Consider the following 25,110-nt stretch of genomic DNA (forward strand, 5'->3'; position numbering starts at 1 on the left):
GTGATAATTACCAAAGATGACATGAAGAAAAGGATGGAACTTTTATTATTTTGTGATAACTCTTAATTGCGATGTCATTTAATTACTAAGGCCTTCATAAATGTTTCCTGAAATAGTTACATAATAAGCTATTTCCCTGTATTATTTGTATAGGAGACTTCTGAGAGCACTGATCTTCAAACAACTCTTCAGCTTTCCATGAAAGCAATCCAACATGAAAATGTAGACGTTCGTATTCATGCTCTTACCAGCTTGAAGGAAACTTTGTATAAAAACCAGGTATACTAATATGATGTAATTAAAGGTTGAAGGTTTGAAGAAGACAGATTGGAATTCTTGTTTGGGTTTAGTAAATATAGTGGAAAGTGAATCTTTATTTTACCTAGATTGTCAATTCTGATTGAGAATCGGTCTTCCAGGAGATGGCCTTAGAGGCTAACCAGGAGAGAATTATGGCATCTGTGTATTGGAGGGTCATGATTTGATTGTTATGTTTTAGATTATTGCATCTTCCTTGAGTAAAAGTATATGTGTTTGTACAGCAGCACTCTGTGTTAGTCTTCTCACATCATTTTAAATAAATATCTGTGGTATAAAATGCCAGTAATTTTTTACACTGTACGTTTTGAGTGGATTAGTTTTTTGTTCTCAAGTTCACTTTTCAAGTGTCCTCTTTCATGAGACCAGTGAGCTTCAGTCTGTTCCTTGGCAAAATAATATAGTTTATCTTTAACCTTGATGACATTGATAGCTAGTATTTAAGTTTCAGATTACTAGGAATCCCTGCGTGGTACAAGGCTACTAGCCTAAAGAAAGGTGATTAGCGTTTACCCAGAGATGCCTCAGAAGAAAGGCCTGTAGAGCTATCCTGGAAAGATCATCACTGTCGAGACTCAGTGGAGTCCATTGTACTCTGAAATCCATGAGGTTGTCATGAGTTGGAATCAGCCTGATGGCAAAGGTCTAAATATATAAACTGGGGAAAAATAACCGAGTTGCCTTTAATATTTATGTCAAAAATCCATATGTTAAAATGTGAGCATAAAACCCTCATGAGTGAATGGGCTATAATTTGGATTATATTCATTCTTTTTTTTAAAAAATAATTTTATTAGGGATTAATACAACTCTTAGCGATATCTATTCATACATCAATTGTGTAAAGCACATTTGTGCATTTGTTGCCCTCATCATTCTCAAAACATTTGCTCTCCACCTAAGCCCCTAGCATCAGCTCCTCATTTTTTTCTCCTCCCTACCCACTTCCCCCTCCCTTATGAACCCTTGATAATTTATAAAATATTATTTTGTCATAGATTGCATTGTCCCATGTCTCCCTTCACCCACTTTTCTGTTGTCAGTCTCCCAGGGAGGAAGTCATATGTAGATCCTTGTAATCGGTTCTCCTTTTCCACCCCACCCTTCCTCGACCCTCCCTGTATGGCCACTCTCAGTACCCTCCCTGGATTCCTGTGTTTCTGGTTCCTGTCTGTACAAGTGTACATCCTCTGATCTAGCCAGATTTGTATGGTAGAATTGGTGTCATGATAGTGCGGGTGGGGGTCGGGGGAGCATTTAGGAACTGGAGGACAGTTGTATGTGTCATCATTGCTACACTGCACCCTGACTGGCTCATCTCCTCCCCGGGACCCTTCAGTAAAGGGATGTCTAATGGCCTTCAGGTGGGCTTTGGGTCTCCACCCTGCACTCCCCCTGAATTAACAACGATAGATTTTTTTGTTCTTTGATGCCTGATACCTGATCCCTTCGACACCTGGTGATCACGCAGACTGGTGTGCTACTTCCTTGTGGGCTTTGTTGCTTCTGAGCTAGATGGCCGCTTGTTTACCTTTAAGACCCCAGATGCTGTATCTTTCGATAGCTGGGTACCATGAGCTTCCTTTGCCACATTTGCTTATGCACCCATTTGTCTTCAACGATTGTATCAGAGAGGTGAGCATACAGTGCTATGATTTTTGTTCTTTAATGCCTGGTAACTGATCCCTTAAGCACCTCGTGATCGCAAAGGCTGGTGTGCTTCTTCCATGTGGACTTTGTTGCTTCTGAGCTAGATGGCCGCTTGTTTACCTTCAAGCATTTATGACCCCAGATGCTATATCTTTTGATAGCCAGGCACCATCAGCTTTCTTCACCCCATTTGCTTTATGCACCCGCTTTGTCTTCAGCGATTTTCTGGGAAGGTGAGCGTCATGGAATGCCAGTTTAATAGAACAAAGTATTCTTGCATTGAGGGCATACTTAAGTGGAGGCCCAATGTCCATCTGCTACTTTAATACTAAATCTATACATATATGCAAATAGATCTATTTACACATCCTCATTTATAAATATATTTACATATGTACATGCCTTTATTTAGACCTCTATAAATGCCCTTTACCTCCTAGCTCTTTCCTCTATTTCCTTTTATCTTTGGGTTATATTCATTCTTATAGCAAAAAGACAACATTTACATAAGACATAGGTACATGATAGCAATGAGAAATTAACTTTTGCACCAGTGAACTGTGTAAACTAATGCGGTGTCTTATCTATAACAGATATGTCTGAAATAGTTTTAACAAAGAAATTTATTGACATGCAGATTATGGGCTAGAAGACTGAGGATGCGCGAACTAGGTGCAGGCCTTCTCTTCCTGTTGGCTGTAGGGGAAGAAATTAGTCTTCTTTTGTCATCTATGAGCTTGGCACCCCTTACTGTTGTAGGTGCTCCAGTTTGGCTCGAACCCGGCTTACAACAGAGTGAAGCACTGCCAGTCCTGCCCCATCCTCATAGTTGTTGTGTTTGAGCCCATTGTTGTAGCCCCTTGAAAGTTTGCACATGCCAGTCTCTGAAATACATTTCTTCCCAGGGAGAAGGAGAATAGCAAAACAACAGTTTTTTGAAAAGTTAATAGTAAGAGTGAATATTTAAGGGCACTGCAGAAATAAGAGATCAAAACCAGACATACCAAATCTACCTTGTATAATCTAGTTGAAGAAAAGATACAGCTTGTAGAAGTTATGAATAGATCTGATCCGTGATCACTTTTGAAATGCTTCATTCTTCTTTTGTTCTAGGAAAAACTGATAAAATATGCAACTGACAGTGAAACAGTAGAACCTGTTATTTCACAGCTGGTGACAGTACTTTTGAAAGGCTGCCAAGATGCAAATTCTCAAGCCCGTTTGCTCTGTGGGGAATGTTTAGGGGAGCTGGGGGCAATAGATCCAGGTCGACTAGATTTCTCAACAACTGAAACCCAAGGAAAAGATTTTACATTTGTGGTAAGTAATGATAATGTGGAACTTGAAGAATAGTCGCTGTGCTGTGTGGTTTCTGTATTTCATATATATCTACAAAATGTCCAGGTTACCATATTGATTACTTGTTTGAAAATAGACAGTATCATTAACGAGTTTAATTTTTTGTTATTGCAAAGACCTTAAGCCAGAAACACCAAATGGTAGACACATTTTGATTTGTTCTTTTAAATCAAGCTTCCCATTTCTAATGATAAAGAATATTTAAAGCTTAATTAATTACGTAAATACTAATACATCAGCACTATTACTAGTATTTTCAATGGGCACTGCATCCCCAGAGTATTGCAATAATGTAGGTTTAAGTTCATTTTCTCTGGTCAAATGAGTTTCAGGAAATCTGAGTAAAGCAAAGTCACCAAGTGAAACAGCAGAACTTCCCATGTATCCGTGCACACTATGACTATTAAGAAGGGTTATGCTCCAGTCATTTCTTGGAGCTACAAACATGGCCACAACTTTGCAGAATGTGATTTAGGAAATGCTGTCTATATAATGTTATTTTTTATGAGTTAAAAGCTCTCATATCAAACGCCTTTAGCTGTCCTGTGAGATTGAGACCTGAGCTTCTGTTTTGGAATACAACATATGAAGGATTTTTTGTTGTTATGTTATTTGTATTTTTTAATGTAAATGATTATTTTATTTGTTTAAAAATAAATGACTTTATATTGATCATGCCCCACCCCACTAAAAAAAAAGCCATTCATTCCCGCTGACCCTGAAGCCCTGAAATAAATATGGGGATATGACATCAAGTGTCAATACACAACTATGGCACAGGGAGAGCCAGGGTGACAAGAGCACGAGGACATGTTGCTGTGGATGCTGGCTGAGTTCCACCCAGGGCTGCTGGTGGCCACTGTGAGGCTACCTTCAGTTTGTCCAAGAAGTTGTCGAGGACCGGGATGCCCTCCTTCAGGTCTTTGCACTTGTGTATCTCAGCCATCACCTGGCTGGGCCAGCTGGTGTTGTCAAAAGGGTCCCCGGGCAAGATCTGCCAGTGGTTGAACACACACTTCAGGAAGGCCTGGCCACCCATATTAGGCCTCAGGTCAGCTGTGAAGCTGAAGGTCTTGTTGAAGAGCAGAGGAAGGGCTTCATAACAAACATGGGGGTGCCATGCCAGCCACCTGGGACTCCTCGAAGACGTGGCCCTACTTCCTGTTCAGGGCGCTGTAGATGCCACTGACCATTTGCTCAGGACATTTGGTCTCCATGGGGTTAATGTGCTCCATAAGGTGCAGCTGGGCTGTTGGCACACTTTCGGGTAGAGGCAGTGTCGGGCGGGGGATGTTCTGGCGGCCCCCCCTGTGGTGGATGGCATCGGCGTGCAGGACCACATCATGGATGTCAAAGAGCACACCCCTCATATTCTCACATAGCGCCCCCTCCTTAGTGGCACACTGGAAGCCAGCCACCATGCTGTCCTTGATCTCATTGAAGTACTGCACACCTTTGGTGATGTCAATTAGGATATCGGGGCTGGTGCAATTGGGTTGAAGCACCAGATCTTGCAGGCCTCAGCCACCTCCCACTCGTACTTCTCTGAGAGGTAGTGAACCCGCTGATGAGCTCCTGGTGCTGACACCTTACCCTTGTCAATGTCCTTGCCCAGGCCATTGGGAAAGGCCCATACTTCATATACAGCCAGTTGTGCTTCTTGGGGGACTTGGACAGGCAGAGTGTGCTGGACTCCTCGCTGATCGTCTTGGAGTATGAGACTACTGGATCTGAATTTCTTGATAGGGATTCAGGTATGGTTCTTCTCCAGGTCGTTGAGGTAGATTTCCAGGTGCAGCTCGCCACCCCTGCGATAATGTGCTTGCCAGACTCCTCGATGATATCATTGCACCATGGGATCAGACTTGCCCGGCCCTTTCTGGCCCGCCACCAGTTTGGGCAGGTTGGCGGGCTTCATGGCCTCCTCGGCCACCCTGAATATGGGGCTCACACTGAATTTCATCACACACATGTTGTGGGCATGCTCAAAGGTGGTGATGGTGCCCACTTTCACCAGCAACTGGATGACGCCAACCAGGTCCACATTATTCCCACAGGGCACATCCCCAATGGACTCCATGCATTGACCCATCATCAGGATGGTCCCTGATGGGCTCCTGGTAGGGGTCCTCCTTGCCTGGGGTATAGTTGGGCCCCATGGTCTGGACCTTCAGGCCGATGGACACTGGTCCCAAAAGGATATGCCCCAAAGTAGAAGTGACCCTTGTTGGAGGTTAGCATCATCTTGGGAATGTACATCATAAGTGGACCTTTGGGGTCACAGCTCTTAACAAAGCCTTGTTGTCTGGGGATGCCTTGTAGAGCAGCTCACAATGGTACATCTGGTCTCTCATGGGCAAAGGCAGGTGGATGGTGATCATCAAAGTTGAAAGACTTGGCATTTTAGAACTAGGCTTTTTAAAAAGCCTCAGTTTTATATGTGGAACATTTTCTTGTGTTTTGGGTGAACGTTTACGAAGTAAAGCAGTTTCCCATCCACCAGTTTATATTTAGATGTTTCCTGACTTTGGTTGCAAGGCCCTTCATGTAGCAGCACTCTCCCCTTTTGTACTCAGTATCCTGTCCCCATTTGTCTGGATTTCCTGCCTTCTGAATTTTGCTTTGGGGCAAATACTCTCCTTTTGGTTTCACGTAGTTGAACTTTCCTGAGAAATATATTCCTCATGAGCATTATTGTTAATTGTATTGTTATTAGCACCCTTTGAGTTGTTTCCAACCTGGCTAGCCTGTGCATAGCAGAGCGAAGCATTGTCCAGACCGGTGCCATCTTCACAGTTGTTTCATGGTTGGGCCCATTGTGGCAGCCCCTGTGTCCATCCCTCTCATTGAGGGCCTTCCTCTTTCTTTGCTGCCCCTCCACCTTACCAAACACCATGGTCTCCAGGGACGGGTCCAAACAGTGTAAGACGAAGCCCTGGCATTCTTGCTTCTAAAGAGTACTCTGCTCTACTTTTTTCAAGACAGATGAGTTTGCCCCTTTGGCAGTCCATGGTATTCTCCAGCACCATAATTCAAATGCGTTGATTCTTCTCTGGTCTTCCTTCTTCAGTGTGCCCAACTTTCGTATGCATATGAGGCACTGGACAATACCATGATTTGGTCAGGCATACCCAAGTCCTCAAAGTAGCATCCTTGCTTTTCAGTACTCTAAAGAGGTCATGTGCAGCACTTTTGCCTAATATAACGTATCTTTGATCTCTTGGCTGCTCTTTCCATGAACATTGATTGTAAATCCAAGCAAGATAAAATCCTTGATAACTTTATTTTTTTCCCATTTATCATTCTGTTACCTATTGGTCCAGTTCTGGGGATTTTGGTCATCTTTACATTGAGTTGTAATCTATACTGAAGGCTACAATCCTTGATCTTCATCAGCAAGTCTTTCTCATTTTCAGCAAGCAGGATTGTGTCTTCTGCATATCTCAGGTTGTTAATAAGGCTCCTCCAATTCTGTTGTCACATTCTTCATATAATCCAGTTTGTCAGATTACTTGCTCAGCATATAGATTGAATGAGTATGGTGAAAGGATACAACTGTCTGACATCTTTCCTGATTTCAAAGCATGCAGTATTCTTTTGATTTTTTTCTAACAACTGCCTTTTAATCCATGCTTAAGTTCCGAATGAGCACAGTGAAGTGTTCTGGAATACCCGTTCTTCTCAAGTTTATTCATAGTTATAGTCAATACAGTTGAGAACCTTAGTATAGTCAATAAGACACAAGTAAACATCTTTCTGTTGTTCTTTTACTTGAGCCTAGATCCATCTGACATCAGCAGTGATATCCCTGGTTCCACATCCTCTTCAGAATCTGGCCTGACCCTCTAGCAGCTCTGTCAATGTATTGGTGCAACCGTTGTTGGATGATTTTCGGCAAAATTTTACTTGTGTGTCTTATCAATGATATTGTTCTATAGTTTGAACATTCTATTGGGTCACCTTTCTTTGGAATGGATCTCTTCCAGTCAGCTGGCCAAGTAACTCTCTTCCAAATGTCCTGACATAGATGAGTGAGTGCTTCCAGTGCTGCTTCAGCTTGCTGAAACATTTCAATTGGTATCCCATCAATTCTTTGAGCCTTGTGTTTGACTAATGCTTATAGTTCTGTTTAAACTTCTTCCTTCACCATTGGTTCTTTCTGACATGCTACTGTCTGAAATGTACACTAGTTGTTTTAGGTACAATGGTACTTTTCATCATCTTTTGATACTTCCTGTATTGTTCAATACTTTCTCCCTAGAATTCAATATCGCAACTCGTGTCTTGAATTGTTTATTGAGTTCTTTCAGTTTAGGATATGCCGAGTTCCTTCTTCCTTTCTGTTCTTCTAATTCTAGGTCGTTGCCCATCACAGTATAATATTTGTCTTTGTCTTCTGGAGCTGCCCTTTGGAGTTTCCTATTCAGCTCTTTGGCTTCTTCATTTCTTCCATTTGCTGTAGTTATTCTATTAAGAGCAGGTTTAAAGCCTGTTCTGATAACCACTTTGAACTTTTCTTTTTTTTCCTGTCTATTTGTAAAATGCTTGTGTTGGGGACTCTTACATCTCTTATCACAATACATACCTTCAAGCACATTAGCACATATGCTGCCATCATCATTTTCAAAGCATTCTTTTCCCACATGAGCCCGATATCAGCTCCCCATTTCTTCCCCCTCCCTCCCCCACCCACCCTTCCTCGCAAACCTTTTGATAAGTTATAGATTATTATTTTCCTATCTTTTGTTGTCCTCTCTTGCTCCTCACCCACGTTTCCGTTCTTCGTCTCCTGGGAGGGGGGTATAGGTTGATCCTTGTGATAGATTCCCCCTTTCTCCACCCACCCTTCCCTACTCTCATTGTTGCCCCTGAGGGGTTTATCTATCCTGGATTCCCTGTGTTGTGGGCTTTTATCTGTAGCAGTGTGTATGCTCTGGTCTAATCCGATTTGTAAGGTGGAATTGAGGTCATAGTGGGGGGAAGGAAGCACCAAAGAACTAGAGGAAAGTTGTGTGTTTCATCGGTGCTATACTGCCCCCTGACTGGCTCATCTCTTCCCTGTGGCCCCTCTGTGAGGGGTTGTCCAATTGTTTACAGATGAGCATTGGGTCTCCACTCCATTGCTCCCTATCCCCCGGCCCCATTTCACATTGGGTATGATTTTGTTCTGGGTCTTAGATGCCTGACACCTGATCCCATCAACACTCATGATGACACAAGCTGGTGTGCTTCTTCCTTGTGGGTTTTGCTTTCTTTTTGAATGATATTCCTGATGTCCTACACAGCTCTTTAGCCCTGTCAATAGTGTTCAATGCATTAAATGTTTTGAGATGTTCTTGAAATTCAGGTAGGATAGACTCAAAATAGTATTTTGGCTCTCATGGATGGACTTGTGTTCATTTTCTTCAGCTTCATCCTGAGCTTACATGTGAACAATTGATGGCTCTGTTCGACAGTCAGCCCTGATCTGGTTTTAGCTGCTGATATTGAGTGTCTCCATCACGTCTTCCCACAGATGTAGTCAATTTGATTTTGTATATTCCATCTGGAAAAGTTCATGTACATAATTGCCTTTTGTTTTGTTGATAAAAGATATTTGTTATGAACAGATTGTTGGTCTTGCAAAATTCTATCATGTGATCTCTAGCTTTGCTGCTATCACCAGGTCAGCATTTTCCAACTACTGTTCCTTTCTCTTTGTTTTCAACTTTTGCATCCCAATTGCCAATAATTGTCAGTGCATCTTGTTTGCGTGTTTGATCAATTTCTAACTGAAGTTGGTGGTATAATTCTTCAATTTTTTTCATTACTATCTTTTGTGGTTGGTGCAAATATTTGAATAATAGTTGTATTGATTAGAGTTCCTTAAAGATGGATAGGTATAATCCTATCACAGACAACCTTGTACTTCAGATTGGTTTTCCAAGGTAATTTTTGATAACGAATGGCACACCATTTCTCTTGATTTGTGTTATTCCCAGCAAAATAAATCATTTGATTTTTTAATTTCAGAGTGGTCAATACCAGTTCATTTCAGCTCACTAATGCCTCAGATATAAATCTGATGCATTTTGTGTTTAATGACTTCGAATTTTGCTACATTCATATTTCATGCATTCCAAGTTCTGGTCATTAGCAGATTTTTGTAGCTGTTTCTCCTTACTTTGAATTATGCCCCATCAGGAAATGAAGATTCCCAAGGCTGCACTCCCACAGGCTTTACCCCACTCATGACACCATAGTCTACTCCTCTTAGAGAAAGCAGCTCCTCCTCACTTACAAGTCAAGGGACCCATCCTCAGGCACTGTCTCTGACCGTATTTTGATGCTACGCAGAAAGTTTTCAGGGGCTCCTTCCTCCAAAGTGGGAAGCTGCGTCTTTATTCCTTGTTCTTAGTCTGGAAGCTCCGCCGGAACCTGTTCACTGTGGGTGACCCTGCAAGCATTTGAAACACCAGTGACATAGCTTCCAGCGTCACAGCAACACACAGCCACCACAGTACAAGTACCTGACAGACGCTTGGTGGGTTCATTTTATAGACCTACCTTTTGTTTGTCTGCAAAGTGATCTCCAAGAGTGGATGAAGTTTTAAATTTGAAGGATGGCCCAGAGTCATTTGGAGATCCTACCCGATTTGGAGATCCTACGAGTCTCTGCTAGACCAGGGACTCTGGTCGTCTTTATGACTTTGAATTTTGCTCTCTAGTTTTTTCTCACTTCTACTGGGACCTTCTATTGGGATTCTAGTTGGAGAAGTTGATAGTGGTAGCTGAGTAATATCTAGTTACTTTATAGTGGATAACTGAATTAGAGGCCACTCAATGCCAGAGAATTTGGCTCATAGTTTGTTTTTTGTTTATAGAAGGATCTTCACTTGTTCTCTCCCCTATGTTTCTGTACCTTTTCTGCTCTCTGTAGACACCACGCACAAGTAACTAGGATTAGGACCTCATTAACAAAACAAAAGAGATCCAAACAGGATCAATTCATATTCACAGGTACAGGGTTAGGACTTTACACTTCTTTTTGTGGGGAGCAAAATAAGATTTATAATGCTGCTCACCGTTCTTTTTTAGGTTAAGTTCATTTTGAGCTCCATCTGGCAGGCATCACAGTATAGCTTCAGAAATTCATACTGATTAATGACTTTTATTTCTTTTTTCTCTTGAGTCTGGAGTAGAAGATTTGAGCTTTGCCCATGGATTATTAATGGAGCTAACAAGAGCTTACCTAGCATATGCCGATAACAGTCGGGCTCAAGATTCAGCTGCCTATGCCATCCAGGTAAGCATATTTAGTCATTATAAGCTTTACATTATTAAATTCTAATAAGAAAGTTATAAATTCTATGCTTAAGGCAAACCAAACCAGTTATCCTTGACAAATGACAAAATTACCCTTGATTCCGATTCATGGCATCTCCATGTGTTTCATGCTATTACCTTTTATCCATAGGTCATTTTAAATTGCTATGATTTTTCCAAAGTGAATTGCAAGGCTTGTTTTTTTGGAGACACTTCTGGATATTATAATTTGAGAAAATTCTGCCAATTTTCATTAGAGTTGTGTACTTACCCATCTTCAGTACTCAGGAACTGACTCTAACTTCTATACTTATTTTTTTTTTTGTCAATGCTGTAGAGTCAATTCTGACTCTTTTAAAAATCATTTTATTGGGGCTTTTACAGCTCTTGTAACAATTCATACATCGTTGTATCAAACACATTTGTACATACACTGCCATCATTATTCAATTATAACTCTTAACAACTTTATCAAGGATTTCTGAGGTGGGACTTTATGGGTGCAGACAGCCTTATCTTTCATCTACAGGGTGGCTGGTGGATGTGAACTGCCAGCATTAAAGTGAGCAGGCCCAGCACTTACCCAGCACAGCCACCAGGGCTCCTGTTAAACGTTCATGATAAAAATATCAGAGAGAACAAAAGTGTCCATTCTTAGCACAGACTATTATGGCTATATTCACAAATTTCCTTTGTATGTAAAAGTATATGCTCTTTTCCATCGAAGACTAATATAAAACTAGTTACTATATTTTATAAATTGATTTTCTTTTCTACCTATTTGCCTTTCTTGAGTAGTTTTTCATAGCAGTACATATAACTATTCTTTTAAATAAGTGAATAATATTCAGTGATGTACTATAATTTATTTACCAAGTTTATTTTAGCCATTTAGGTTGTATTTAATGGTTTGCTTTGTTGAACAAATACTTCAGTAAGTATACATATATTTCTGGCAAAGTAATGGAATACATGAATTGTATACATACATAGAAATTTAATTCTGTCTCAGCAAATGCAGGATTTATATTTGGTAGATTTTACTTTTAATTTCACTAGTTTACACTCCCTTGATAGTTCTACCTATTTTCAAATTTTAAAATCTTTGCCAAGCAAGCAAATAAAAACTGTCAGCGCTTCAGTTTAATTTGCACTTATTTACTTTTTTATTTGTTGCTGTTTTTTTTTTTACACATTTTCCCACTATGACTATAACCTTTTTTCCCCCCTTGACATTGGTCTATTTTTTATTGCTACTCAAGACCTAATTGGGTATGATGGAAACTAATTCTTTGTCTATTATTATAAACTACTAGCAGTTTTTTCCAATTCTGTTTTTTTTTCTCTCTGGTATTTCGTTATGGAAAATTTATATGTTTAGTTGAGAATTTGTTCTAGAATTCACAGTGAGCAGACAAGGCTAGAGATAGAAATATACAATCCATAGTACGTTGCAACAGTATTCTCGAGGGAGTTTCAGTAAAGGACTGAGGTCTCCCTGTACCAGCTATACTCATGTGCATATATATCTCTAGCCTAGTGCCTTCATTAAGAAGCCTGCTTATTGGACGCCTCACCTTAAGCACTTCTACCACCTCCTACAAGACCTCTTTTTAACAGAGGACCTTGGCTGGGGCACTCTTGTCTATTCTGACAGTATTTACTACTCGTTATCCTCGTGCCCTTACCCCTGACTTCCAAGATTGTAAATGGAACTCTGCTCAGGTCCCCTGAGCAATGATAGTTCCACTCATCTGTGCCCCATGTCACCTGACTAGCAGCCAGTGTTGCTCATTGGGGGAAAATTGGGGCCCTGGCAAGTTGATGCCTTTTTCTTGTGCTTTTTGCCTTCATCTTTCATTGCCACCATAAATGAATTATGATTTTTTTGTTAATTTCAATTCGCTTATTGTCAGCTCCTTACAGGTCAACAATGTCCCTCTTTATGTTGCTAATGGTTCTTATTTGTTGTTTTAATGTTTGACAGTTATATTGATTTATATCTGAACATATTAGAAAGTTTTGCAATCAGTAGTACAATCAATATTCGAATATTTTCTCCTTCCTTGCATTCAATATTATTAACCTAACTACATCTGCCAAAATCCACTTTACATTGTTCTCTGTGTCATATTAAGTGTGTTAACATTTTTGGATTATGGTCGGAGGGATTCACCACACTTTATCCACGTAGAGATACTGAAGGTCGATGTTGGACTCCCACTATCATCAATTGTACTCTGCAACAAAAAGTCATGTCATGGTGAATGAGGGGGGGGAGGGTAGTGTGCAGTGGAGACCCAAAGCCCGTCTGCAGGCCACTGGACACCCCCTTACAGAAGGTCACGGGGAGGAGATGAACTAGTCAGGGTGAAGGATAGCACCGATTAAACATATAAGTTTCCTCTCGTTCCTTAATGCTTTCCCCCCTGCACTATCATGACCCCACTTCTACCTTACAAATATGGCTAGACCAGAGCATGTACCTGGGTACACATAAAAGCTCGAAACACAGAGAATCCAGGACAAATAACCCCTCAGGACCAATAATGAGAGTGGTCATACCAGGAGGCATGGGGAAGGTGGGTGTAGAAAGGGGGAACGATCACAATGCTCTACTTATAACCCCCTCCCAGGGGGATGGACAACCAAAAATTGTGAAAAGGGAGACATTGGTCAGTGTAAGACATGAAAAAATAATAATTTATAAATTATCAAGGGTTCATGAGGGAGGGAGGGAAAGAGGGAGGGAGGGAAGAGGGAGGGGAAAATATGGGGAACTGATACCAAGGGCTCAAGTAGAAAGAAAATATTTTGAAATGATGATGGCAACAAATAAGCTTGAAACAATGAATGGATGTATGGATTGTGATAAGAGTTGTACAAGCCCCCAATAAAATGATTTATTAAAATTAAAAAATATATATTGTTCTTCAAACTGACAATTAGAATTTAAGCTTTAATACTGGTAGTTCACTCCTCCAGATTTGAATTGTATTATTTACAATCCTTGGATCACATAGGCTGGTGTGTTAGCTTCTTCGGTATGGACTTAGCTGACACCTCTCTTAGATTGCTACTTGTTTAAGACAAGCTTTTAAGACCCCCGAGACTATTTTTTCTGATAGGTAAAGAGTATTTGATTTTCTCAGCACACTTTTCTTTAATACTGTATCTTCAGTGATCTTTAAATGAGGGTAGGTGTGGAGTAGGGCCATTTCCTAAGAATTCATTGTTCTTGGATTAGGGCTATGATTAAGTGTGAGCTCAACAGTCATTCCTGTAGCTATGGTTTATTTATGTTTCCATATGTAACTTTAGAGACATCATTCTCCTTTTATTTGGGAAAATGATAAAACACATCCCCATGGATCATATGGTAATGCTACTGAAAATATTATTAATTGAACCATTGTTACAGAATTCCAAATGCTGTTTTGAAAAAGAAAGTATATATATATATATATGCCAAATATATTAAACAGATTTTAAGAATTATGGATTGTTGGCCTGTACAGATTAGAAACGCAAGTGACTGGATACTAGTCATGTAAACAAATGAAGGTTGAAGATAGGGCAAAATTTTCAGCAATGCTCATTCATAAAAGCTGAACAATACCTGCGAGGCTAAAAAATGTTACTAAAAAAAAAAAAAGTCAAGAGAACATGAAAAGAGAAAATCTATGGTGCTCCCAAGCTGCCATTCATTGGGTGCACTCAAAGCAAGAGCTCCAAACTAAGGTCCACCAACCTCCAAATCTGTAACCTTGGGATATCCAAGGGGGTTTCAGTTCTGTACATCAGCTAATGTTTCTTTGGAAGTCCACTCTAGTTTTCTTTTGATTAGTGTTTAAATGGGATGTATTTTTTTAAACTTTCAATCTGTTATTGTTTTCTAACTTTTTATTGTGAATTGTTGAGTTTCTTGAGCAAATCAGTAACTCATATATATATATATATATATTCAATAACTCATATCTTTTGTTTCATGTCAATAATTGCAGTACCCACAATGGAACATAATTTATTCTACATATCCTTGTGTTGCTTGTTTCCATCCCTACATTTTTAACCCTCTCAAGTTTGTCCTTTGGGAAATGCTGCCCTTTTATTTTAACCTGTATAGGCCTATGTATGGTTTGGCTGTAAAACAAGCCATGGGGGTAAGTTCAGTTCCAGGTCTGAATTGTATCTATGGTCATGGTCTTGGGATTTCACCAGTCTCTACCCAACCAGCAAGCCTGTTCTTTTAAAAATAGTAAGTGTAGCTTCATGTTTTTCTTTCACACTATTCAGGACCTTCTCATATGATCTCTTTGATAGTAGTTGGTAGTGGTAGCAGGTACCTTAACCCCAGGAGCTACTTACCAGAGTAGGATGTAGAGTACTGGCGTTGTGGATTATGTATTAGCACTTGACTTTGGTGTCCTTAGGGCCATGGTTCTCAACCTCCAGGCCATGACTCAGTCCCTCATGGTGTCTGGTTATGTCTAGGAAGTGTTTATAACTTTGCTCCCTGTATGGTTCACTGTATTTAGGGATATTTGCAGCATACGTAAGTACACATATAGAAAAAGCCTGTCAAACATAGGTATTTGTGGGTTTCCTCCCATTCGCCCGCTGCTTCCATGTCTACACATGCATCCACTTAGTAGATTCCTGGTTTGTGTCTGTAAGTGTGCTTACCTGTGTTGCTTTAGCGCTTGTCCTCCCACAGCACCTGCCCCTGTCGTTCTTTGCTGGCCTTCCTTTGTTTCCTGTTGCCTTCTAATTCACCCAAGTTACTATGTGTGTGCCCTTCCTTTCTTTCCTACTCCAGGTGACCATCACAGACTATTCTTAGAGTGTGAAGACTTTTTATAATAATGATCTCCTATAATATTTTTCCTTTTGTAATTGAACTACTTCACTCAGTAGAATGTCCTCTAGGTTCATCCCTGCTATGAGGTGTTTTGCCGTAATTTATGTATTCATTCTTTATTGACGGGCATTTTGGTTGTTTCCAGCTTTTTGCTATTGTGAATAGTACTTTGGTAAACATGAGTGTACATATATCAGTTCTTGCCATGGCTTGTATTTCTCTAGGATACATACTAAGTAGTGGGATTGTGGGATCATGTTTCTATTTCTAACTTTTAAAGGGAATTCCAGACCATTTTCCACTGTGTCCACAGCATTTCACCATCCCACTACCCTTGCCAACGTTTGTTTTTTCTTAATCAACAAACTTTCTTGTAATAGCATGGGATTTAGATACACTTTTTAATAACCAAACTGTCTTGCTTTTAATTGTTCTGTTGAAACAATTCAATTATTGATATGGTTGTATAAAAATAATAGCATATTGGTGATTGTTTGTCTCAGTTTCTTTTCTGTTTGAACCCATTGTTGCAGCCACTGTGTCACTCCATCTCCTTGATGGAATTCCTCTTTTCTGCTAACCTTCTACTTGACCAAGCATGATGTCCTATTCCAGGGACTTGTCTCTCCTGATAACATGTCTAAAGTTTGTCAGATGAAATCTCACCATTTTTGCTTCTAAGATGCATTTAACTGTACTTCTTCTAAGAAAGATTTGTGTGTTCTTGTGTTTGTCCTTGGTACTTTTAATATTCTTTTCCTGTACCATAATTCAAATAAATCAATTTATCTTTGGTCTCCCTTATTCATGGTCCAAATTTCACATGAAAATAAGGAGACTGAAAGTACAATGACTTTGGTATTTTCCAATTGGCAAATTCCAATTGCTCCTCAGTCTTATACTTCAGTCCATTTTGTAGATAGAACCCAAACAGGCCTCATGTTCAACCACTGCCAAGCTTTTATGAATGGTTCTTGGTATTGATATAAATGTCCTGTACTGTTCTTACTTTGAAATTTGATAATTCTCTATATTTTTATGACTCGTGTATATAGAACATAGATGAACATGTAGGCTTATGTACCACATGATTGACTTACAAATGTAAAATTTATATTTTTAGGAGTTACTTTCTATTTATGAGTGCAGAGAAATGCAGAATAATGGCCCTGGGCACCAATTATGGAGACGGTTTCCTGAGCATGTTCGGGAAATACTGGAACCTCATCTAAATACCAGGTATGTGAATGTATTAATGCTATTTTCATTTAATTATTTATAATTTGTAAAATATTACATCTGGTACAGTTTTTAGCATTAAAAAACACTGTACTTTTGGGGGGTAGCATGGTCTAATTGTATTTTCTGCTGTGATTTATGTTTATAAACTCTTGTTAAAATGTAAAGTGCAGCCTATTCATTGGGATACATTTTAAATTTTAAACTATTTAGACAAATTCAATGAAGCCAATTGATAAATGTTTTTCATTTGAAAGAATCTACTTAAAGTTGAATGTGAATTGAAGCCTGTGACTTTTAACTCTTATAAAACAGAGTTTAAAGTTAGTCCCCAAAGCTTTATTAACCCCAGTGACAGAGATTGTAATTTATTCCTAATTTTTCTTCATGATTATAATCTCCCCTTTATGTCCTTAAAAATTAGTTTCTAAGCTTTGAAAACTTTAAGTGCGTTTTCTAGAGCTGATTGAAATTCATAAATAATAACATTTGTTTAGTTCAGACCGACACTCAGGGACATACATGAGTGAGCTCTCCATGTCTTTGGGCCTTCAAATAAGTGCCTGTCATTGTTAGGTGCTACTGAGTGAATATTCGACTCATTTCGATCCCATGTGACATAGTAGAACTAACACACATGGTTTGCTAGATTTTGGTTTTCAGAGAAGCAGATCTCCAGGTCTTTCTTCCTCTGGGCTGCTAACTGGGTGAGTTTGAACTACATCCCAGTGCTTAATGGTTGCACCACCAGGGAGGGAATTGCACTTAAACTCTAAAGTGCTTTATAAAAACTCTTAGGTATTTCTACTTAGTTGCTGGATACCTTTTTATATTTTGAAATATTTCTAATATGCTGTTATTTTTTATGACTAGCAGTTAACATTTTCTGCCTACTTGCTATTCTCCTATTAAAGTGGTCAGGCAGGCATGAAGTTAGCAAAGTAATGAATTTTTATCATCTGCTATTTTTATATCTGAAGCAGAGGTTATGTTATCTGTCCTGATGATATGACTTTAAGGCTGTCTGTTCCCATAAATATCAGCCTAGGAAACCCAGTCAGTATAGCTGTTCTGTTTGGCCCTAAGAGGTGATTAGAGTTGGAATCAGCTCAATGGTAGTGGTATGGAGTCAGAAATTAGTCTGTAGCCACACTTATGGTTGTAGGTAAGAGATTTTCTCATTGAGATTGCTGCCTTATAAAAATAAGAGATAGTGTTAATGTAGTTGACCCTCCTTTTATGAACATTTTTGTGTGAAACACCGAGACACTCCAGTAGTCTATTTGGAGAAATTAATTTTTAGAACTGGATAGAATCACTACAGTTTGACCTAGCCATGAAGAGATAACTGGTTTGGAAAAGAAGTACTAGGAGAAGGGAAGTTGTCACAGATGCGAAGAGTATAGCTGCGAACAGAGAAAATCTCAATGAGATATTGACTCTTGGAGTAACCGGATCAACGACCCAAGCATATCGGAAATTGTGGTCATAAAGCGTCTAAAGAATTGATTTTGGAAATGATGTCCTTGTAATGACAAGAAGGGATCCCAGATAAAAGGAGAAAGTTGAAGTTGATTAGGTGGCCCAGGTGAACGTAGATAATGAGACTTGGGAAAGCCATGTGCTAATGAGTTTATTAGATGTTTACAATGAAGAAGAGGAGTGAATGGTAGACTTGAACTACAAAGGGAAGGTTTTCCTTAGACAAAAGTAGGTTTTTCCTTAGACAAAAGTTGAGTAAAAAATGTCTGAAAGAAGCCTGGAGGAGGAAGAGGAGGAGGAAGAAGAGAGGAGACAAACAATGCCTTTGAGATGCTTTATGTGTAAAAGACTGATTTCTCACCCTATCCTGAAGGACTGAAGAAAAGTGATAGTAATTCAAGACAGTGGAGTGGAGTAGTCAGTGAAGGAGTTGATAGTTCATCGTACTGTCTTAATTAAGTTAGAAATTAATGAATATATCATCTATATATGTGTACTTATATTTTAACTTTTATTTATGTGTAATTCACATCATGCAATTCAGTGGTTAAAACATTAAAAAGTTGTGCAGTCATCACTAAATTAATTTTTATCTTTATTTTTTAATAAACAAATTTTCAAAATTACAGATACAAGAGTTCTCAGAAGTCAACAGATTGGTCTGGAGTAAAGAAGCCAATTTACTTAAGTAAATTAGGTTTTAATTTTGCAGAATGGTCAGCATCTTGGGCTGGTTATCTTATCACAAAGGTAAGAGAACCATGTATAAAAATTGTTAGCTCCTCAGAAATTCTACAGGAAACCAGGTCATCTTCTATCTGAAAGCCTTGCACACTCAGAATGCACGGAAATACTTGCACTTTTAGTAATAGAGATATTTTCTATAGAAAATTTTTGCTAATAGAGACTGACAGGTTTTTTTACTGTTACTTGTAACAATTTCCAAGTAAGATAATTTTTATCAGGTATTTACCAGGGTCTTTATTTGTTTGTTCAAATGTTTATTGACTTTAAATTGTGCAACAATATGGTTTAATAAGATATTATTATATATGGATATAATGATATGTGATTATAGAGTTTTTAATGTAATAAAAAGATTTTTAATGTAATAAAGACATTATCCTTTAATGAGAACTTCTAAAAGAGGACATAATATCTGAATTTCATACAAGAGAAATTTTTAATGGAATTTTATAGAAAAGCAGATATATTTCTGTTTTACAAATATGAAACTTTGCATACTAGACAGAGAAAATTATATTCTGTGAGCTTGTACAGTTCTCAATTTTATTGTTTAATTCAGATTTCTGTGATTTTAAGCACGGGAATTTGTATCTGATAATTATAAGATATTTTTCTCAAATGTCTAAGGGGCATCCTGAAAAGGCACTAGAAGGCTAGCACACTCACTACTTCAGGATGTGAAATCTTTTATTAATTAATTGTTTCATTGTTGGAAATTTTTTTGAGGGACCTTTCTTTGTTTAGGAGCCCTGGTGGTGTAGTGAGTTATGTGTTGGAGGTGATAAGAGGAAAATGAGGCTTTCTATTCCTGTAAAGAGTTAGTCTCCCACAGGGGCAGTTGTACACTGGCCTATAGGGTCAGTGAATCACCGTCAGTTTGATGACATTGAGTTCTTTTTTCTTTTTTTTCCCACTTTAATAAAGATTTTACATTTGTGGGAAAACAGCTCCTAAAAATTGCTAAGAGAATGGTCATGTTAGTGAATTGAAACTTAGGTCATACAATAACATTTGATTCTAACCCCCAGTAATATACTTTCTAATTTTTTTCTGTAGTTTATCATCAGTTTTATTATAAATCACATCTATTATAAATGTGAATCTCATGCTTAATATTTTATTCTAGATCATACTCTGACTACATTATTTAATGTTAGCTAAGCATATATTATAATTAATTAGAAAGAGTAATCTGTAATAACTGAGTGTTAAGAACTTTTTCTAGTTTGAATGACAAATGGGAATCATAGTAAACAATTCGTGTACATGAAGTGGATGTTTATTTTAATCAGTTTCTTCTCAAGGTGAAGATACCTCTTTATAAATGTCCTAGAGAAATATAGTCGCTTTCTGTTTACCCTTTGCAAGTACAAAGGGTGGATCATTCCACTACTGACACTTGGGAAAAAAAAGATTAAATTCAGAATAAAGTGGCTATAACCCCCACTTAAGAGAAGGAAAACATAGTTCATGAACTTGAAAAGGTTTAGAGTGACTAGAAAGGTGGTGGTCGGAAATCTCTGCTTGCATGTACACGCCTCTGTCCACAAGAAAACAGCACCTGTCGTGATAAATTTCATCTCCCATGAAGACTTTGGCATTCAGTCAATTCAATGTGCAAAATTACTAACTCTCCCTAATCGTGTGAGCTTACAGGTACGACATGATCTAGCCAGTAAAATCTTTACCTGCTGTAGCATTATGATGAAGCACGACTTTAAGGTGACCATCTATCTTCTGCCTCATATTCTTGTCTATGTTTTGTTGGGCTGTAATCAAGAAGATCAGCAGGAGGTGAGAGCATATTTAGTTTCTGAATATGTGAACCTTTGTCCAAATAAGTATTAAGGATACATATTAGTGGAAATATATATCATGATATACGAGGGGGTACCCCCCCCAAAACCGGGATTGTGCAGGGCAGAGTAGAGCTTCATAGTACACATTTTTCCCACTAGGTGAGCATTGAGCAACTCGCTCCGAGGTAGTGTACCCAATGACATAGTCTGGGAAGGTTCTCTGATTACAGAGAATTTTTGCGTAAAAGCAATTTTGCTCTAACTTCATGCTTTGTCATGGTTGATTTAAGAGAACAGGAACAATGCTGCAGAAACTATTGAGATGTTGTCTACAGCTTACAAGGACAGTGCTAGGGGAAAAACACAAGTGTATGAGTAGTTTTCTCGTTTTAAAAAAGTTGAAATGTTGACTGATGGCAAACCTCGTCTGGATGTCTGTCAATTCCCAAACGGACAAAAATATTGACTGTAGTGCATTTTGGAGTTCATTCCACCTGGTCAGACTGTTAATCAAACTTTCTATTTAGACGTTCTGGAAAGATTGCTAACAGTGTGCAACAAAAAAGACCTAATTTGTGGCAGATGGGGTACTGATTTTGCCACCAGGACAATGAACCTACTTTCGTAGCCATCTCAGTGCCCCAGTTTTTAGTAAAAACGCCATGCCTCTCTTGCCCCATGCATCTTACTCACTTGACCTCGCTCCGTGCAAATTGTTTCTTTTAATGAATAGAGACATGAAAGGACAGCTATTTGATGACAGAGATGGCGTGAAGAAAGAAACAAGGAAGTGCTGTCAGCCATCCTAATAGATGAATGTGGGAAATGTTTCCAATAATGGAATTGCAGATGTGACAATTTCATTAAGTGTATTAGAGACTACTTTGAAGGGGATAAGGTTGTTTTGTAAAAATATTTAAATACATAGTTTGGGGAGGGGAATTCCAGATTTTTTTTTGTACCCCTCATATCATGGTATGTGTACATGTCTAAATTCATAAAATTTAAAAAAGAAATTAAAACTTGTACTTATTAAAAAATTGTTTAATGCTTACTATAGAAAGTTAGGAAATATAAGATGTGCTCAAATATATAAACATGGCAATACCTTCTTTTTAATTTATTGTTAATACCTTTGTGAAAATGTGTATATATGTTTGTCTCTTTCTCACTCTCCCTCTGTCAGGGTTGTTACTGAGAAGTACTACTATTGGGTTATAAACATGCATTTGAAATTTTAGTGATGATGACAACATTAATTGTACTGATTTACAGTTCCTACCAGCAGTTCACAAGTGTGTTTACTTCCTAATATTTTTGTCAATACCAGATAGTTTTAAACATTTAAATTTTAGACAGCATGATATGTTAGTACCATTTTGGTTAGCAGCCAAAAGTTTTAGCCACTACATTTGTAACCAGAAATGTGTTCTTCTTAGGTCTATGCAGAAATTATGGCAGTTTTAAAGCATGATGATCGGCATACCTTAAGTACACAGGACAGTGCATCTGATCTGTGTCAGCTAAGTACACAGACTGTATTCTCCATGCTTGACCATCTCACACAATGGGCAAGGCACAAATTTCAGGCACTGAAAGCTGAGAAATGTCCACAGAGCAAATCAAACAGGGATAGGATGGATTCAAAGGGTGAGTCATAATTTCTATTGTTTATCTTCTTTTAATTTTCCCATTAACTACTTCCTGTATCAATTCTTTAATTTCCTTAAAATAGCCCTTCTGTTTTTGTAGATAACTTTTTTTCTTTTCAGTTTTAATTTTATTTATTTTTTAAATTAATCTTTTTATTGGGGCTCATACAACTCTTATCACAATCCATACATACATCAATTGAGCAAAGCACCCTTATACATTCGTTGCCCTCATCATTCTCAAAATTCACCTTCCACTTGGGTTCCCGGAATCAGCTCGGTTTCCCTTTTTTTCCCCTTCCCCCTTTGTGGATAACTTTTTGACTTATGAGTGAGACTGTGGGTTTTTCACTGAGAAAAAGCAATGGAAAAAAAAAAGTCAAAAGATCTATAAATTCATACTCATTTTTTTAATAAGTCACATACCTAATTTTCCTCCTGAAAGTTAATAGTATCTCCAGTATTGGATATTTCTGAGAATTTAATGAGATTATGAATTGCAAAGTGAGAAAGAAATGAGATATTAATCTTGTTATTTTCTGATATAAATACTATTTGATAACCCATTTACTTCATATCCTCTCGCTGCTCATAATAAACCTCGTGCTTTTTTATACCTCACTCACTTTCACAAACACTAACTGTTGTTTTCCGTAGATTTTTAAGACTACGTGAAAAAAATCTAATAGTCTGCAAAGCGGCCATTCTCATATACAGTCCTTAGTTTGTGAGCATTTCGCTTTCCTGTCTACAGATTTGTGAAAGCACATATATTCCTGTTGTTAAGCGTAATAGTTTCTTTCCTATAGTTTTCTGGAATTGCAATTAATTTCCTGCTTGGCAATATATTTTCTGGATTTATTTTAATATATTTTTATTAATTTAACAAATGTCTATTGCTATTTCTGTATGCTTCAGCATTATAACAAAACTAAGCATGAACTCTGTTATAACTATTTCTAATAACGTTTCTGTTATTTTCCCAATAAATAAAGAAAACTCTAGCTTTTAAAGAATAACATTTGGAATAATTAAAAATTATACTTAATGGTTCTCAAAATTTGAAATGGCATAAAAATTTTGATAAAAGTAAGGAATTTATTTTCAATTTTATTTATTTTTAATTTTCTATCAATTAAATTCTGAAGAAATATACTTCTCTTTGATGTTATGAATCATTACTAAAAATTTTAAGTTTAAAAAAATTTTATTATTAATTGGGATTTAATACATATCATTCCATAATTCAATCACACCAAGCAGAATTGTGAAAAAGATTTTATAAACTGAACTGTCTTCACTTAGACGTTTCTAATGTTTTTCTTAGACTTTTTAAAATTACATCCTAAAGTACTTATCATTTTTCTTCAAAGACACTTTTACTTTCAATTTCCATTGTAGTTGTTGATGTGTGGTATATGTTGGGGGGAAAATAGGTTGTTAACAAAGAAGTCTAAATTTTAAAATAAAATAAGGTTATTTTTATAATTCTATTCTGTCCTAAGGAATGGGTACACTGTATTTCATACTTTCTTGTTAAATAGTAACTTGTCCTTGTATCATATATGTCATCTTTTGTTCAACATTTTATATGTCTTCATTTAATTCTCATAATAAAAGTAAGGTAAACTGGGAAAATCTTAATAGTGCCTTTTTGTAGATGAAGTAGTTGAGCTCAAATAAGTTAAATGATTTTCAAAAGTTATAATGGTAGACTTGGAACAAGGACCCTTAGAATAAGTATCCTGTTTGATAGTAACAGTCTAAATAGGATAAATCAGACCTAACTGTTTTAAATGACATTTAGAATTTTGATTTTCAGTTACTAATTTTTCCCCCATAATTTAGTATCTTCTGTGGATTATGAAGACTACCAGAGTGTAACTCGCTTTCTAGACCTCATTCCTCAGGATACTCTGGCCGTGGCGTCCTTCCGCTCTAAAGCATATACACGAGCTGTCATGCATTTTGAATCATTTATTACAGAAAAGAAGCAAAACATTCAGGAGCATCTTGGATTTTTGCAGGTTTGAAATTAATATAATGAATTTAGTAATGATGGTTAACATTGTCAATCATTCATGTTTTTCATTTTATTGATCATCTACTTTGTACTAAATCCTGTGTTAAGCACTAGACATTTGTAATTAATTTAGCAGATTACAGATTAGGGAGGAGATAAGCATAGATTAAATGTACTATCTTAAGTCCAGTGATACAGATGTACCCTGAGGAAGGATGCTTTATCCATCATCTTGGTAGGGGAGGGCATGGATGAGCAGGAGGTCAGAAAGGACTTCTTAGAGATGAGGTCTCTGCTGGTTTTTTAAGGATGAGCAATAGAAACCCAGAAACAGATATAAGGAAGACATTTCAAGCAGACGCATCTCTGGAGAATGAAAAGATGATGCTATGTTTTGAAAAATAAAGTATCAGTTCTGGGTTGGCAGAGAGAAAAAAGGAAGATTTTTTGGGGGGGAAGATTTACATAGAGGAAAGACCATGAATTATAGAGAACCTGTTAAAAGTTATCGAAGGAGTATGGATTGTTGTAAAAGTTGTAAGAGCCCCCAATAAAATGATTTATTAAAAATTTTAAAAAAAGTTTTCCAAGGAACTGGATTTCAAAACATGAATGGAAATTTGAAAGTAGTTCTAAAGGTTTGTGGGAAAATTCTGTTATCTTTTTATTCCATTT

The 25,110-nt window shown here is 37.7% G+C and overlaps 1 protein-coding gene, 1 non-coding gene and 1 pseudogene across 3 annotated transcripts in view; 2 read left to right on the plus strand and 1 right to left on the minus strand.

The window, feature by feature from the left end:
* ATR (ATR checkpoint kinase) overlaps positions 1-25,110 on the plus strand; it is a 125,778-nt gene that overhangs the window by 46,912 nt on the left and 53,756 nt on the right. Inside the window, exons 21-28 of one of the 2 annotated variants that reach the window (XM_075546804.1) lie at positions 154-279; positions 3,082-3,288; positions 10,499-10,612; positions 16,617-16,732; positions 18,844-18,964; positions 20,618-20,755; positions 22,200-22,410; positions 24,261-24,439. In XM_075546804.1, coding sequence (XP_075402919.1) covers positions 154-279; positions 3,082-3,288; positions 10,499-10,612; positions 16,617-16,732; positions 18,844-18,964; positions 20,618-20,755; positions 22,200-22,410; positions 24,261-24,439 — 1,212 coding nt within the window. The remainder of the gene's footprint in view (positions 1-153; positions 280-3,081; positions 3,289-10,498; positions 10,613-16,616; positions 16,733-18,843; positions 18,965-20,617; positions 20,756-22,199; positions 22,411-24,260; positions 24,440-25,110) is intronic. The other variant, XM_075546805.1, reaches the window with a different exon arrangement.
* Positions 4,097-5,729, minus strand: LOC142444387 (elongation factor 2-like; annotated as a pseudogene).
* Positions 20,234-20,362, plus strand: LOC142447716 (small Cajal body-specific RNA 24). The gene has a single exon (XR_012784376.1).

This window comes from Tenrec ecaudatus, chromosome 4, assembly GCF_050624435.1.
Source record: "Tenrec ecaudatus isolate mTenEca1 chromosome 4, mTenEca1.hap1, whole genome shotgun sequence".
NCBI classification, from domain to species: domain Eukaryota; kingdom Metazoa; phylum Chordata; class Mammalia; order Afrosoricida; family Tenrecidae; genus Tenrec; species Tenrec ecaudatus.